This window comes from Nelumbo nucifera, chromosome 3 (genome assembly GCF_055504915.1).
Source record: "Nelumbo nucifera cultivar China Antique chromosome 3, China Antique-T2T, whole genome shotgun sequence".
NCBI lineage: Eukaryota > Viridiplantae > Streptophyta > Magnoliopsida > Proteales > Nelumbonaceae > Nelumbo > Nelumbo nucifera.
The window spans coordinates 19,193,099-19,209,980 of NC_142651.1; the positions used below are offsets into that span (position 1 = coordinate 19,193,099).

Below are 16,882 nucleotides of genomic sequence, written 5' to 3' on the forward strand. Positions count from 1 at the left end.
TTTAGAGAAAATGTTCCTTATATATTGATCCTTAGATGGAAAATCACCAAGATGCTCTTGGTCGAGTAATGTGATCAAGAAGAGTATCTATGTACATGATTTTGAACCTTCATACGAGAGCTCACAAACTGTCAGAATCCGACTATACAACAAAGGCTGTTGCCTTTCCTTTGGGAGCCCAGAAAGCACGGTAGAATCTCGTCGACACCCAAATTCAGGTCCCTTGATTTTACTTTCAGCCTTTAACTTGTAGATTATCTCTCATCATCAGAAATCCGGGCAAAGATCTTGAAACAAAATTACTACTTCATGTTATTCCTGCATTATCTCTCATGTTGGTGATCTTACTCAGCTCTACTTGTTGATGCTCTATCCGCCTTACAACTTGTGAAACATCTCCCGCAAAAGACATGGTGTCTTCCTTGGTAAGCCGCCTCTTTCTTATCCTTGATATAGCCTGTGAGATATCTCCAATTGATGGTCGCTTTCTTGGGATTTTGTGCAGGCACTTGTAAGCAATGTTTGCAAGGAGCCTCACTTCTTCAAGGTTGCACTTCCCAACAAGTTTCTTATCAAGTATTTCATCTACACCATCTGAATCCATTGCCGCCTAGAGAGAGAGAGAGAGAGAGATGAATGCTGAGAATTTCTATAATGTAGATTAAGGGGCAGTGAGAAACTTACGAGATTGACATATTCCATTAGGTTTTGCTGAGGGTGGATGGCTGTAATGAGTTCAAAGATTATAATTCCAAAGCTATAGATGTCGCTCTTCTTTGTGAACCTGTTTGTGGACATGTACTCAGGATCTATGTAGCCATAGGTACCCTTCAGTCCTGACTTCCTACCATCAAAGACCTCTTCCTTGGACAGACCAAAATCGGCAACCTAATTCGATTTTAATTTGTGACAGATTAAACACGTGAAAAACATGCAAACAATAAGAGAGAAGTGAAGAGGAACAATTGGAAGGAGGCTAAAGATAAGGAAAAGTAAACACACACACACAATGAAGCCCTCAAAAATGGGAGGCTTCTCCTTCAGAAACATGGCTGGGCCTCCCTCTCAAAGAAAGGGACCAAATAAGTCTACATTAAATGAAAAACACAGAGTAGGGATTCCAGTGGGTCGAGTTAAGTGGTAAGGATTGCCGTGCAGCTAGTGGATCCCAAACAAAACACATTTATAGTTGCTCCATAGTGAGGAGAGGGTCATTAGCTAGTCAGTATCTATGTGGGGAATGCTCCCTAACAAAAAAAAAAAATTAATTTAGTCACCTCCCAACAATTGTAACTTGGGTTACACCCTACATGGAAAAAAATTACATAGCCAATGATCTATGACACATACTACATATTCATCTATTTTGCAGATACAAAGATATGTTCCTTAATCTATTTTGCAGATACCTAAATCTGCCAACATAGATGAGCAGAAATGAATTATAAATTATACATTTCCAGCCTACCTTTCCAGATTCTTCGTTCTTCAAAGACCTCACTTTTTTATTCTTTGCATTAGCACCAATTAATAGCACATGCAGTCAATTTTAATAATTTCTCTCACACAAAACCCCTTTTACTATCCCTGAATCAATTAAAGAAGACGTGATATCTGGAATAATCCATTGATTCCTAAAATGGGATGACACCAAAATAGAGTAGTCATGATGAAGCAAAATCTGCAACACTGACTCCCTTTTGGCATGGCACAATGAACAAAGGTTCTCTAAATTTTTCCATTGAGATCTTAAATGATACACGGTGAGGATTTTATTGATGTATATCTTTCACAGAAAAGGAAAAATCTTTGGAGGAATTATTTGGGCCTTAAATCTCACCATGGGAAGGAAAGACTCACCGCCCAATGGACATGTAAAACAGCTAAATTGAAAAAACAAAAAGCCACTGGGGTCTTGAACCCAGACACCCAGACAACTTCACTAGCCACTTTATCATAAATCCTGCACTGAGACCCATTCCATCAACTGACATGTTATACATGACTAGAAAATCATCACAAGGAAACTTATTCCAACATCAATCTTCTGAAAGCCAAGCCCAATTACCTCTACTCACGATTAAGGAGATGTAACTCTCAAATCAGCAAAATGTTTCAAAATCCCATGTTACTAGTCTCGTAAGGCTATTGTGATTGGACGAGATTACCAATTGTGCACCTTATACCAATGCTTGGTTCATGATTGAGGCTCATTGCCAGACCTTCCATAACCATTTATTCCTAATTTTTATTTATGGCAAGATGGGGCTTATTTGGGTGTGAATCAGATGGGCAATGCTGCCAGTTTACCATAGTTTTTCTTTTTCTTATTGCTGTGCAGTTCCTTTCATCTTTTACAATTACATAAGAGCCCCTTCAAACTGTTAGGAATTAAAGATTAAATATAATAGATACAAGGGACTGCACAGCAATAAAGAAAAAAGAAAAGTACAAACTATAGTACATTTAATTGGCATTCTTCATCCGGTTCACAATTTCAATCACTTGCAAAAGTCATATTAGGTAAATCACTGATATAGCTACTTAGGTCTTAAGTTAGATTTAAGTTTTACAATTTTTATGGATAGAGAATAGAAAATCATAGATGTTGGATTTATTTTTAACTATGAATAAAATGTGTGCCTCTTAATTAATTCTTAATTCTTTTGAGAACTAGGTCTTAAGTTAGATTTAAGTTTTACAATTTTTATGGATAGAGAATAGAAAATCATAGATGTTGGATTTATTTTTAACTATGAATAAAATGTGTGCCTCTTAATTAATTCTTAATTCTTTTGAGAACTAGGTCTTAAGTTAGATTTAAGTTTTACAATTTTTATGGATAGAGAATAGAAAATCATAGATGTTGGATTTATTTTTAACTATGAATAAAATGTGTGCCTCTTAATTAATTCTTAATTCTTTTGAGAACTAGTGGCTAGTGGTGTCAATGGATATTTGATCAATGCCCTGTTAGCTCAGTTAGTAGCATCTGAAATGAATGGGTAGGATTTAGATTCATAAAATATATCTGGTTTAGAACCTTGGCACCCAAGAGGCATATATAAAATTATAAATACATGACATTTTCTATTCTACTTTTCATTCCATTTTGTGCTTTTCTGTTTTAAATGTAGGTAGGGATGCAACTTGGGTTGGGATGGGTTGAGAATTTGTTAAAATTTGAATGTGCCCAAGCCAGATGCAGTTGAAACTCTTTAAATTGGGCAACCTGACTTGAAACCCTAAAAGTGGGGCAGTCAATAGGTTGGGTCCGGTATGGGTCATAGTAGACCTGGTCCCAAACTGAGAAGAAAACATCCATACCCAGTTACAACCCAGTGCCCGTATGTAATATAGACCGAGAACCAATCTTGTTATTAATTGGGCTTATTGGGTCGGACCTGATTATAATTGACATGCCTTTGGTTGCTAACTCTCTTGATCCCTGTTCTCAAAGTATCTTTTATTATTTCCTATAAAATGATCATTTTTTGCATTAAATGAAACTATAGGTAAACCATGTGAAACATCATAAAACATCAGGAGGTATTTCTATCATGTGCAGACATATGCATATATATTTGATTCAGTTTTAATCGGGTCAGAATAGGTAAAACCAATGCTATTGACAATTGGGACACAATGTAAATCCAAACCCTGTATAATAGGATCAGAACAGATCAAGTCTGTCAGGTTGACCTGGACCATTGGCAGCCCTATTTTAAATGATCAAGCATTAGTTTTGTATAGGCGGGTCAGGTAATGCAATAGCCAGTGCACGTCTACCCAACAAGACCTGGATCAGTATTTCAAAGGCATGCCTCAGGAGGAATTTCTATCATGTGCTAACATATTCATATATAATTATTCAGTTCTTAATCGGGTCAGAATAGGTAAAACCAATGCTATTGACAATTGGGACACAACGTAAATCCAAACCCTGTATAATAGGATCAGAACAGTTCAAGTCTGTCAGGTTGACCTGGACCATTGGCAGCCCTATTTTAAATGATCAAGCATTACTTTTGTATAGGCGGGTCAGGTAATGCAATAGCCAGTGCACATGTCTACCCAACAAGACCTGAATCAGTATTTTGAAGGCATGCCTCAGGCACACTTAGGCTCATAAGTAAGGATCCTTTTGTGGTGTGTACCTACCCTAGCTTGCTATATTGTGATGAATTAACCTGGAATTTGAAGTTGAATATGGAATTTATGGCATTCCTATGATGCTTAGAGTTTAAATGGTTTAATCAATGCAGGACTTACATAATACTCTAATCAATTGAGCAAGTAGGCCTTGGGAAAAGTTGTATAGTGGGGGTGAACTTGGAGGAGGGAGAGCTCAGGGAGAGTGCTGAAGTGTTGGGGTGTGAAGGTTCGGGGTGGCCTTTGAACTACTTAGGGTTGCCATTAGGTGATAATCCCATGAGAGAGAGCTTTTGGAACCCGGTGGTGGAAAGGTTTGAAAAAAGATTGGTATCCTGGAAAAAGAACTACCTCTCTTTCGGTGGGAGAATTACACTAATTAAGGCCACGCTTGCTAACTTACCCATCTTTTTCCTATCGGTGTTTAAAATCCTAGTGAAGATTGCTAACATATTAGAAAAGCTTATGAGAGATTTCCTGTGGGAGCTAGGAGAGGAAAAGAGGGATCACAGAGTTAGCTGGGAGATAGTATATAGGAGTAAGTCTTGTGGTGGCATAGGGCTTGGGAGTATCAGGAGAAGGAATATGACTCTGTTGGGGAAGTGGTTGTGGAGGTTCCCTATGGAGAAGGAGAAGCTATGGGCTAGAATAGTGGCAAGTATACATGGGCTAGAGCACAATGGATGGGACGCTGGAATCAGAGCTAGGACCACAAGTAATTCTCCTTGGAAAGCCATTCATGACCTGCTACCAGTTTTCTCCCCTAATATCAGGTATGACTTGAATTCCACTAACTCCATAAAATTTTGGGAACAAACCTGGGTGGGGAGTGCCCCTTTAAATGATCAATTTCCTTCTTTGTATGCTCTTTCTAATTTGAAAAATGAGCCAATCTCGTCTTTCATCACCCCGTCCTCTTCCACTTCTGGGATTGGGTGGAACTTGGGTCTAAGAAGGGATTTGAGGGACTCAGACCTTGACAATATTTCGAGCCTTATTGCACTTCTTGATAACGTTGTCTTAGACCCCACTAGGGCAGATTCTAGAATTTGGACACTACCCCCAATGGCATCTTCTCTTGTGCTTCGTTCTTCAAAGTCTTAAGTCAGTCCACCAGTCCTACCTTCCCCCCTTTCCCTGTTGGTGAGGTTTGGTGCAGAACAATACCTCCTAGGATTGGTAGTTTTTGTTGGGAAGCCTATCTGGAAAGAATCGACACTGGTGATCTACTCCAAAAGAAGAGACCCAATACTTGCTTGTCACCTCAGTGGTGTGTTCTATGTAAAGCGGATGGGGAGACTGGTTTTCACCTACTGGTGTCTTGCCACTTTGCGAGGTCAATTTGGGATTGGGCTTCCTCCTTATTTGGATGCAGTTGGAATCCCCCATCAGACTTGCAGGGCCTTTTCTCCCCTACCTTTTTCAGGTGGCGGATAAAAAGGGGAAGGATAATGTGGAGAGGACTAAGGGCTGCAGTATGTTGGACATTGTGGGAGGAAAGAAACTCCAGGACATTCTCAGAAACCCAAAGAGGAGCAGCAAATCTGAGGGCTATCATACATATTAGGGCGGTACAGTGGCTGAAATATTTGGATCTATTCACAGATTACACCGTGGATGACATGTTGAGGAAGTGGGGTGAAATTGCAAATTGCACATAGACCAAGGCAGTAATGAATGTGGCTTGGACTCCCCCACCTAGTGGATTCTTGAAATTAAATTTTGATGGCTGCAGTAGGGGAAATCCGGGGCAGTCGGGGATTGGAGGTGTTTTTAGGGACGAAAATGGGGTCATCTCTGCCATATTCTCAGGCCCAATTGGAGTGGATGACTCCCTTAGAGCTGAGATCTTTGCGGTTATGGAAGGAGTCCGGAAAGCTGAGGAGTTGAACATCAAGAAACTCATAATTGAAGGGGATTCAGAGGTGGTGATAGGGTGGCTGACTAAAGATCAAAATGGTTTATGGAAGTACAACAATGAGAGGAGGAAATTCATGTGGCTGGTGCGGGAGATGGAAGTTAAGACATGTTGGGTTAAAAGATCGGCTAATTCCCTAGCTGACGGTTTAACTAAACAAGGGGCAGAAAGGGATTCACTGTTTTGGGCTAAGCTGTAACTTTAGTGTTGTCTTTTTTTCTTCTTTTCTCTTTTTCTTCTTTTTTTCCTTTTATGAGGCGCTTTGTGGTTCTTGGAAGATAAGTGTGTTTGTCTTCCTCCTGTAAATCTTCTACTGATGATTTAATGAAAGTGTTATTGATCAAAAAAAGAAAAAAATTGAGCAAATAAGCCTTCTGGAATATTTTATTTATTCTGAATTTAGATTTGTTATTCTTGGATATTAGTTTTTCTTTAGTTTTCTTTTTTAAATGTGGCACTTCATGTTGTTCATGCATGGACCTCGCCTTTGTGCCTCAGCACCTGGGTACCTCATGCTGTGTACTTGTGTTTCTTGCTTTTAAAACACTGACTTGGACTTGGTGTACTGGATTGGGCCCGAGGTACAAGTATGCTTGGACCTGAAATAATTGGCACCCTCAACTGAGAATTCTTAGGATTGCAAACATAAAACCACATTTCTTATAAATAAATAAGAAAATAAATCACATGCAAGATGGGTTCTTTTTCCCCTTAAATTTGCCTAGAAACTTAGGCTTCAACTGCAAATTAAGGTATATTTTGTTAGCATTTAGCTTCATGGTAGAAATCAAAATTGTGAGTTTGACTAGCAAATGATTGTGCTAGTTTTGATCAGGTGTAATACTGTAGATAAGACTCGTCATTTGTCAACTTGTATTTGACACAGTAATGTAATGTCAACACAATCTAATTAATAAGCAGCCAAGGAATTTTTTACTATACCAGGTGGAACCAGATACAATTTGTGAGTTCATGAGAAATTATTATTATTCTGGTTTCTTAAGGGGTACAATCTTGAGAAGACTTGTCAACTTCGTATGTGATGGTAATGGCAATAAAATCTCATTCTGGAATGAGAAGCCAGGGAATTAATTAAATCAAGAGAGGAATGGAAGCTAATAGAACCTTAGATTGCCAACTTCTTGTAAGGTATTGGAAAACTTGAAAGCAATGAAGTTTGTTGTGTTACAACTGAAATGAACAGTGCACCCTTTTTGTGGAAAGCCTTGATGGGGGAGTGACATATGATATTTGAGAAGCATATTTTTTCTTTTCCAAAGGATGGACATAACATTGACTACCTAGGAATTCCTCAAAAGTTCATTTGCATTGAAAAGAAAGGTGCAAAGTCCCTGTTTTAGAACAAAAATTCTTGCTGTTTTAGTTGAAGAAAATGAAAAAGAAAATAAAGGGGCAGAGACACTGTTTCAGTAGCAGAGAGTAAATAAAACAGATTCACCGTTTTAGTGGCATTAGCGGTGCAAGGAGTTAAATAGGGAAACTACTTTTCGGGCATGTTTGTAAGGCTGTTGTAATTTGAGGGGTCACCTTTTTGAAGGTGATAGTTGAAATAATTTTCCTTAAAATTAATGAAAGTTACCCTTTCCTATTAAAAAAAAAAAGAAAAAGAAGTTATGGAGCCCCTGTTTTTGCACCAAATCCCCCTGTTTTAGTGGTGGAAAATGAAGAAAAAAGAAACCCTGCTTTAGCACCAAAACATGGCAGAAATTGGGCAAAATGAAAGGGACAAGACCCTGTTTTAGTGCCAAAACAGAAGAAGAAATACTTGCCTAGGCAGTTGTTTAAGCAGTTGGAAAGCACCTTTGTAAATTGTTCATAGCAATTAGGCAAGGCAATTACTAGGAAGTGCTTAGTTTTTTTTTTTTTTTATGAATAACATAAATTTTATTAAGATTTAAGAGTAAGTAGTTACACCAAGGGTAGCCTCGGTTACCCCTGAAAGTTAAAGATTGAAATCCCCGAGGGGACTTTACTTTTGCAGTTACAACTGAGCCCAGAAGCAGACTTCCTTGTAAACCCCCTGTTTTGCTAGTTGATCCGCTAGATTGTTAGCCGATCTTGGGATCCATTGAAAATCCACCTGCATTCCATTTGTAAACCTTTTAATCTTCTTGATCTTAGTTACCAAGGTGTTATCACCTTGACAACTATGATTCATGATTTTACATATCTAACTGCTTTGCTGAATGGAATTGTATATAGAATGTTAAATTTTATGATTAAAAGTTGTAGTCAAATTTTCAAATAAAATTAATGATAGAGCATATCCAATAAATTATAGGACATATTTGTAAAAACCACTGTTTAAGTGGTACCCTAGGCAGTACCCCGTCACTTGCCTTGCCACCTTTATAGCTGTGCTTGTTGGCCAAGGCCATACCTGAAAGTTTCAGTTTTAGTAATGCCAATCTATAAGGTGGTTTAACTAAAGGAGAGAGACTGTGTAGCTAATCAAGAAAAGGGAAAGAAAGATCCCAATTCAAGCATATCTGCATGTACTTTGTGTCTAGAAAGGTGCATAAATATCCCTAATGTAAGGCATCTCCATGCATGTTTGTCATCTATCAGGTAACATCTAGCCCAGAAACAAAGTGATGGAACTTTATAACATAATTGAATACAATCATAGCCAAAGAAATTTTGGGAGAGAAATGAGAGGAAGATGGAGCACAGAACTGAAAATGGGTGGATGCAAAGTGTAGAAGGCAGAAATATCATATAAAGGAAATAATTAATACCATATTCAGTTCCGTATAGTACTTGGATTTAGATGTCAAAAGATCACAAATATCTACACAAGAGAGATGATTCTATAATCTTGTCATCATTAGTTACATTCAGTAAGAAAATGGACTAGAACTAGCATGTGTATGTAGTATCCTTACCTTAGCTCTCATTGATTGGTCCAACAATATATTAGCAGACTTAAGATCCCGGTGTATGACAGGTGGGACTGCCTGTTCAAAGAATTGTATGTTTTAATCTCACTAGGATGGTTTTGTTTGCAAATAATGTGATGCTTTTCACCTGGAAATTAAAAAAAAAAAACCAATATCACCCAACATACCCCTTCATGAAGATACTCAATCCCATGAGAGACATCTAGAACAATTTGAAGTCTTTCTTCCCAACTCAAAATCCGTTCTCCTTCACCTATGTGCATGCACACCAGAGAACTTCAATTATCAGGGTTCAATAACAATCCAACAAAGTCGGATTCTGCCAGACGTTGCCAAAAACAAAGTTATATATTTATCAAACCAACTCCTGATTCTAGCTAAAAACAAAGTCTATATTAATTTGTAGTTTCCTAATTAAGTTATGTTTTTCTGCTTAATATCATTAGTCGTATGGTGTAATTTCCTATTTAATTTAGAACTTATGTTTAATATGGTCCTTTGGCATATTACATGTTTCCTGAATTATTATGAACCAACTTGCAAATTGGTATATGACTAGCAAACTGGGAAACTATGCTTCAGATATTTTCCCCTTTTTTGGTTTATATGCTTGAGACTCATAGCTGATAAAAGGCCACTTTTGTTGCTGTTGTCAGAATTCTGTTTAAGATTGATGAGTTATAGCTGAAAATTCATTTTGGTCCCACCATCCCACCTGAAAGGTCTCAGGTGAGATACTGAGATCTGACTCACTTGTCTAGGGTTCAGCAGAGTCTGCAGAGCAAAATATGTCCACAGAGAACTGCAAGAGCATCTACTATAAGAACAAATCAGAAAAATACTTGTTAATGATAGTACATGAATCACAATACCAACCATTCGCACCATAAATAGATATATCAAAATATCAAATATTACATGAGCTGTCATATGGATTTACTTAACATCACTGATGGAGATAAAGATGGAAGATTACCATGGCTCACAATACCACTAAGATTTGGCAATATCTACCATTTAGATGGGGGCAACACAAAAAAATTCTAAGAATTTTCCCCTTGTATCTCCAATTTTGTTGATATATCTAGGATATTTTGAATCTTGTTAATAAATTAAACATCTAAGATTCAGAATTTTAGAATACCATTGAAGCTTTCTGATATATCATTAAAATCATAAAAAAAATTTTAAAATCTTTTCCTAACAGAACAAATTGGGATCATATGATTGGATGATTGGCTTAAGTCAGGTACGTAGTTGCATATGCATAGATATATACATATAAACATGAATGCATACATACATAAATATATACAAATTTATATACATATACAAATATGAAGACATGTTGGGTTCAGGTTGGATCGGGTTGCCTATGGCCTCTCAACCCTAACAGAACCTAAAGTCAAGTTGTGCTCAAGTTTTTCAACCCTAACCCAAACTTCAACCCAACCTTTTCGGGTTGGATTCAGGCTAACATGGCCCAAGTGGCAGCCCTAACGCTAACCCCCCGCATGCAATGGCTGCACTCATTCTCTTGCAAACTTTCTTAAAATTTTTTGTAGGACCTGCTCTCACCAAGCCGAGCTTTAGTCTAGAGAAAACTTTCATAACATGGACAATATGCATCTTACTAGAAGAGCAAGTCTTCTTTGGAACTGAACCAGCTTCCTTTGTTTCATTCCTTTCCTCAATCTTCCTCCTGCGACCCAGATCAACACCTAGCTTACCAACCACAACCTCCTTGAAGCAAGCTGGAGAAACAGATGAAAGCTCGACTACAGAGACGAATCCTTCTCCAACGGCGTGTCCCTCATCAGTAGCAACAGTTTCTTCTCCACACTTTCTTTTGATGATCTGAATGCATTGTCTTGACCAACTTGATCACCACACGCCACGATCCATCGTAACACAAATTCCACGTCCCCGAAAATAGACCGGTCTTGTCATTGATACAATCAATACTGCTACCAGTGAAGAAATGCAAAATTTTAAAAAGGCGCACGCCTAGGCGCACCAGGCGCGTGCCTTTTGAAAAAGGTGCGCCTATGACCTAGGCAAGGCGCATACCCCAAAATGCACCTAGGCGTGCCTTTTAAATCACTGGGCTTACTAGTATAAATTTGATTAATTTACAGTAGAAAATCAAGACTGTAATCAGTCTTGAATCCTAATAGGTTTTAGGTTTACAAAACAGAAGAAAAGTGAGAGAAAGGAGAAGGAATAGAAGAGAAACAGGAGAACACAAGGGGTTGAAAGGAGGGACAGATTCTAACAGATCTGCCGCCGCCACTCTCTTATTATTTATAGGTTATGTTCAGTACATAATGGAAAGGACACATCTGCCCTTACTACTTACATGATAAATAAAGTAAATAAAAACTGAATAAATAACTGAATTAACAAACTGACACTACTATAACTGAAACAAATAACTACACATGCTGTCCTACAAACACAGTGGGGACCACTGCTGTGGGGCCCACATCAGTGTTCTCTACACTCCCCCTCAAGTTGGGAGTAGATATCTATCATTCCCAACTTGGATAGGTCTGTCTCTAACTTCTTCCTTGGTACAACCTTGGTGAGGATATCCGCGAGCTGCATATTAGATGTGATGTACGGAAGACACTTCTTGTGATGTGACCCTCTCTCGCACAAAATGTCGACCAACTTCAATATGTTTAGTTCTGTCATGCTGCACTGGGTTGTGGGCTATATTAATAGCTGCCTGATTATCACAATACAGCATTAAGGGCTTTTCATAGTCAATACCCAACTATTCAAGTAGTGACCTCAGCCATAAGATTTCAGCCACTCCGTTAACCATTGACCTGTATTCCGCTTCAGCACTGGAGCGGGAAACAACACTCTGCTTCTTACTCCTCCAAGAGACAAGGTTACCTCCCACAAGGGCACAATATCCAGAGGTAGACCTTATGTCATCAACACTCCCAGCCCAATCGGCATCTGTATAGACTTCCACCCTCATGTGATTATTGTTCTTGAGCAGTATATCTCTACCCGGGCATCTCTTCAAGTATGCTAATATTCTCTCTGCCGCAAGAAGATGAGAAATTCTAGGGGAGTGCATGTACTGGCTAACAACACTAACTGCATATCTGATATCTGGCCGAGTGAGGTAGAGATATAGGAGCTTTCCAACCAACCGTTGGAACATAACTTTGTCTTCAAGAGGCTCCCCGCCCTCTGCACTAATCTTGTGATTTTGTTCGATGGGTGTATCAGCCGGCTTAACACCCAACTTTCCAGTTTCCGCCAACAGATCTAGAACATATTTTTCTCTGAGAGATAAAAATCCCCTGCTTGGATCTAGCAACCTCAATACCCAAAAAGTACCATAGTGCACCAAGATCTTTCACCTCAAACTCTTGATGGAGCTGTTTGAGGGACTCAATCTCATGGCTGTCATTTCCTATCACCACAATATCATCAACATATACTGCAAGTAGTGTCAGAGAGGACTCCACCCTCTTGATGAATAGTGTATGATCTGACTGGGCCTGTACATAACCAAACTTTCGAAAGGCTAATCTGAACCTATCAAACTAGGCTCTAGGTGACTGCTTCAAACCATACAATACCTTGTTCAATTGGCAAACCTTCTTACCTGTCTCTGTATCATAGAATCCAGGAGGCAACTGCATGTAGACCTCTTCCTATAAGTCTCCATTCAGAAAGGCGTTTTTAACATCCATCTGAAACAAGGGCCAAGAATGATTTGCTGCAAGGGATAATAGAACTCGGATGGTGGTCATCTTGGCTACTGGGGCAAAGGTCTCCAATGTAGTCTATACCATAAGTCTGAGTGAACCCCTTTGCAACCAACCGGGCTTTGTACCTTTCAATAGAGCCATCAGCATTATGCTTCACAATGAACACCCATCTGCATCCCACCGGTTTCTTTCCTTTTGGTGGGTCAACCAGTGCCCAAGTATTATTCTTCAACAGGGCATCCATTTCGACTTGCATTACATCTTTCCATTCTGGAACTGATAAGTCTTCTTGCATTGTTCTTGGAATAGGGACATCGGCAATGGAAGTGAGATAGGACCGGTAAGATGGAGATAGACGATCATAGGATAAGAACTGTGAGATGCTGTGAGCTGTAGAAGTGGTGCAATGTCGTTTCCCTTTGCGAATGGCAATAGGGAGATCAAGGTCATCCACAAGAGGGGAAGTGGCAACAGTGGGAGGTGTCTCAGTAGGCTCTGGATCTGGAGCCGCAGAAAGAATTGGAGCTGGCCGGGACTGCCGATGACTAGGATTGACCTGCCTGCATCGCCTGTGATAGACTCTCAACTCCGGCTCCCTCTGACCACCCTCACCACTATAGCCTTCATTACCCAGTGGAATAGGTAAAGGAACAGCCCCACTTCCACTCTCACTGCTCTCCCCCTGAGGAAAGAAACTCAAAACAGCCCCACTCTCACTGCTCTCCCCCTGAGGAGAAACCCTAGGATAATAGGGTGTCTCCTCAAAGAAGGTGACATCCATGGAGACAAACCTTTTCCCTGAAACCGGATCATAGCAGCAATAACCCTTTTGAGTTTGTGCATAACCGAGGAAAATGCATTTGGAGGCCTTAAGTTCAAACTTGGAATGATGAGGCCCAAGAAGCTGAACGAAACAGGTACAACCAAAGGTTTTAAGGGGAACAATGAACAACTCCTTGTCTGGGTATAGAAGGGAAAAAGGGGTTTTCATATCAAGAACCCGAGAAGGAACTCGATTAATGAGATAAACTGCCGTGAGGATAGCATCACCCCAGAAGCGAATGGGTACATTGGAGGTAAACATAATGCTTCTAGCCACCTCCAAGATATGCCTATTCTTCCTTTCGGCAACGCCGTTCTACTGTGGTGTATAAGGGCAAGTGCTCTGGTGAATAACTCCATGGCTAAGAAGGTAGGAGGTCAATGGCTGAGCAAAGTATTCCTTTGCATTATTAGATCTAAGGACTTTGATTTTGGCCCCAAACTGAGTGAGAATCATCTGATGGAAGTTTTGGGTCAGAGTGGGAACCTCATCCCAAGAACGCATAAGATAGATCCAAGAAAAGCGGGTATGGTCATCAACAAACAGTAGAAAATATCTGTACCCACCCATAGAAGAGATATGATATGGCCCCCAAACATCAGTATGCACAATATCAAAAGAGGAATTACTCCTTTTATTACTTAAAGAATAAGAGGTTCTACAATGTTTGGCAAACTCACAACTCTCACACCTCAACTTTGATAACTCAACAGACTCAAATAAAGCAGGAAACAAACTCTTCAAAGACTTAAAAGACAAATGACCTAATCGGTTATGCCAAAGCATAACCGAACTCACAGACTAGGAAACAAAAGACTTCTTATCCACTAACTCCTCCCGACGAGAACTCTCTCCAAGCAGATAGATCCCGTTCGTCTCACGGCCAATCCCAATCACCTTCCTCGTCTCTAAATCCTGAAAAACACATCGGTCAGGAAAAAGGTTACTGAACAGTTCATGTGTTTGGTAATACTACTAACTGAAAGCAGGTTAGTATCAAGCTTAGGAACATGCAAGATAGAAGATAAAGAGATAGTATCCGATAGCTTGATATCCCCCTTGCCCGAAATGGGAACAAGAGAGCCATCAGCAATGGATACTCTATCTCGGCCAGAGGACAAGTGATAAGAAGTGAACAATGATGACAAGCTAGTCATATGGTCGGATGCACCTGAATCTATTACCCAGCAGTGGTCAGTATTACCTGGATCTGATGCTCGAGTACCTGAATGTGCAAATGCAGATGTGGCAGGAGCTGATGGTGACTGAGATGGCTAAGCTGAACTCCCAACTTCCTTTTCCAACTGTATGAGGGCAGCCCGAACAGCAGCTAAAGTCTCTAGGGATGTGCCTGATGAGGATGCTGAATCAGTGTTCACGGCCACATGAGCATTACCCTTCTTATTTCTTAGTTTTGCTGGGACCAAGTGGGGATGTAGCTTCTAACAAGTATCTTTTGTGTGCTTGGGTTTCTTGCAATGTTCACATACCAGATCCCGCTTATCTTCCTTCTTCCGGTCCCTTTCTGGATCACCCCCTGGCTTAGGTTTAATAGCTGTCAAGGCTAGGAAAGGGGGGTGAGGCAGTATCATGACTTTCCTCCTGGTCTCTTCACCATGCACCAGGGAGTATGCTTGAGAAAGGGTCACACTATCTCTTGTCAATATCTGTTGTCGCACAATGACATATTCTGAATTCAAACCAGCCAGAAACTCAAATACCTTATTCGTCTCGACTTGCTTTCTGTGAGTCTGTGCATCTTTGGGACTCTCCCACTCAAGGGTCTCTAGATGGTCAATCTCATGCCACAAGGATTTCAAGGTAGAGAAGTAGACAGAAACTGGCTTCTCTCCTAGTTTAAGGCTGTTCACCTCACACTTTAGTTCATAGGCTCTGGCAACATTAAGGGGTTGGGAATAGGTTTCTTTCACAACATCCCATATCTCTTTGGCTGTCTTTGCCCACAAGTAATTTCGGCTGATATGTGGCTGCATAGAATTACACAGTCATGCCATAACCAAATAGTTCTCTTAAACCCACTTGGTGTATGTTGGGTCCTCCTTGGAAGGTTCTTTCACATCTCCCAAGAGGTAACCCAGTTTTCCCCTTCCTCCAATAGCCATCATGGCTGATTGAGCCCACTCCAAGTAATTTGACCCATCAAATCTCATAGTTGTAATCTGAAACCCGGTTTCAGATACACTACCATAAGTGTTGTTTCCAAAACTACTTTCTCCTGACCCTTAAACTCCATCTTTGATCAAGAATCAATGGCTACAAACTGTTAGAGCCACTATACCAGAAAACAGAGTAAAAACAAGCAGGTCTGAAATCTGATCTAAACCAACACAAATCTGATCTGATCTGAAACCTGATCTGATCCGAAATCTGATCTGAAACCAACCCAAATCTGATCTGAAATCAATCGCCTATCACAGTATATACAAGAAATCAGCTCAAATCTGATCTGAAATCAATCGGCATGCACAGTACCAAGCAGCCTGTCAATCCGAGATGCTATTTTCTGAAATCACTACTGTGGGGCCCACTGCTGCGAGAGAAAAATTAGGGTTTCAACTGTAGGTCTGAAATAAGTGCTCAGCTGCACTCACCAAGTAGTCCGCACAAGTGGGACTTGTCGTAGGGCAATATGAAACCCTAAAACTGATCACCTCTGAGGGGGGGGGGGGGGGGGTTCGGCCCAACAGTCAAACCCTAGAAACAAACTTAAAAATAGTTCGGCCTCTCCTTCTAGATAGGTCCAACCTATCTCGACTGATTGCAGTCTCTGAAACTCAATAAAAAAAAACTTACTTATGGATTTCGGTTTACTGCCTTCCAGGGTTACCTGAACCCTAACCTTCGCTGCTTCTTCCTGATTACCAACTCTCTGCAAGCCGTGGCAAGTCTTCAATTGCTGTGAACCTCTCCTGGTAATCTCCAAGATTCAGCCACCGAATACTTCTTCATAAGCTTCCAGCCCTAGCTAGTCCTCATGTGGTCGGCTGGACTAGACACACATGAGAAGCCCTAGATAGGCTCTGATACCAAGTAGAAAATCAAGACTGTAATCAGTCTTAAATCCTAATAGGTTTTAGGTTTACAAAACAGAAGAAAAGTGAGAGAAAGGAGAAGGAATAAGAGAGAAACAGGAGAACACAAGGGGTTGAAAGGAGGGACAGATTCTAACAGATCTGCCGCCGCCACTCTCTTATTATTTATAGGTTATGTTCAGTACATAATGAAAAGGACACATCTGCCCTTAGTACTTACATGATAAATAAAGTAAATAAAAACTGAATAAATAACAACTGAATTAACAAACTGACTC

The 16,882-nt window shown here is 40.0% G+C and overlaps 1 protein-coding gene across 7 annotated transcripts in view; it reads right to left on the minus strand.

Moving 5' to 3' along the window:
* Positions 1-16,882, minus strand: part of LOC104600139 (calcium/calmodulin-regulated receptor-like kinase 2) — a 48,222-nt gene continuing 31,340 nt past the window's right edge. For 5 of the 7 annotated variants that reach the window (XM_088900713.1, XM_088900709.1, XM_088900712.1 and 2 more), the window contains 5 exons: positions 9,159-9,244; positions 8,977-9,048; positions 6,580-6,669; positions 685-888; positions 1-610 (listed from right to left, as the gene is read on the minus strand). In XM_088900713.1, coding sequence (XP_088756839.1) covers positions 308-610; positions 685-888; positions 6,580-6,669; positions 8,977-9,048; positions 9,159-9,244 — 755 coding nt within the window. In that variant the 3' untranslated portion in view covers positions 1-307. The remainder of the gene's footprint in view (positions 611-684; positions 889-6,579; positions 6,670-8,976; positions 9,049-9,158; positions 9,245-16,882) is intronic. The other 2 variants (XM_010262984.3, XM_010262996.3) reach the window with 1 other exon arrangement.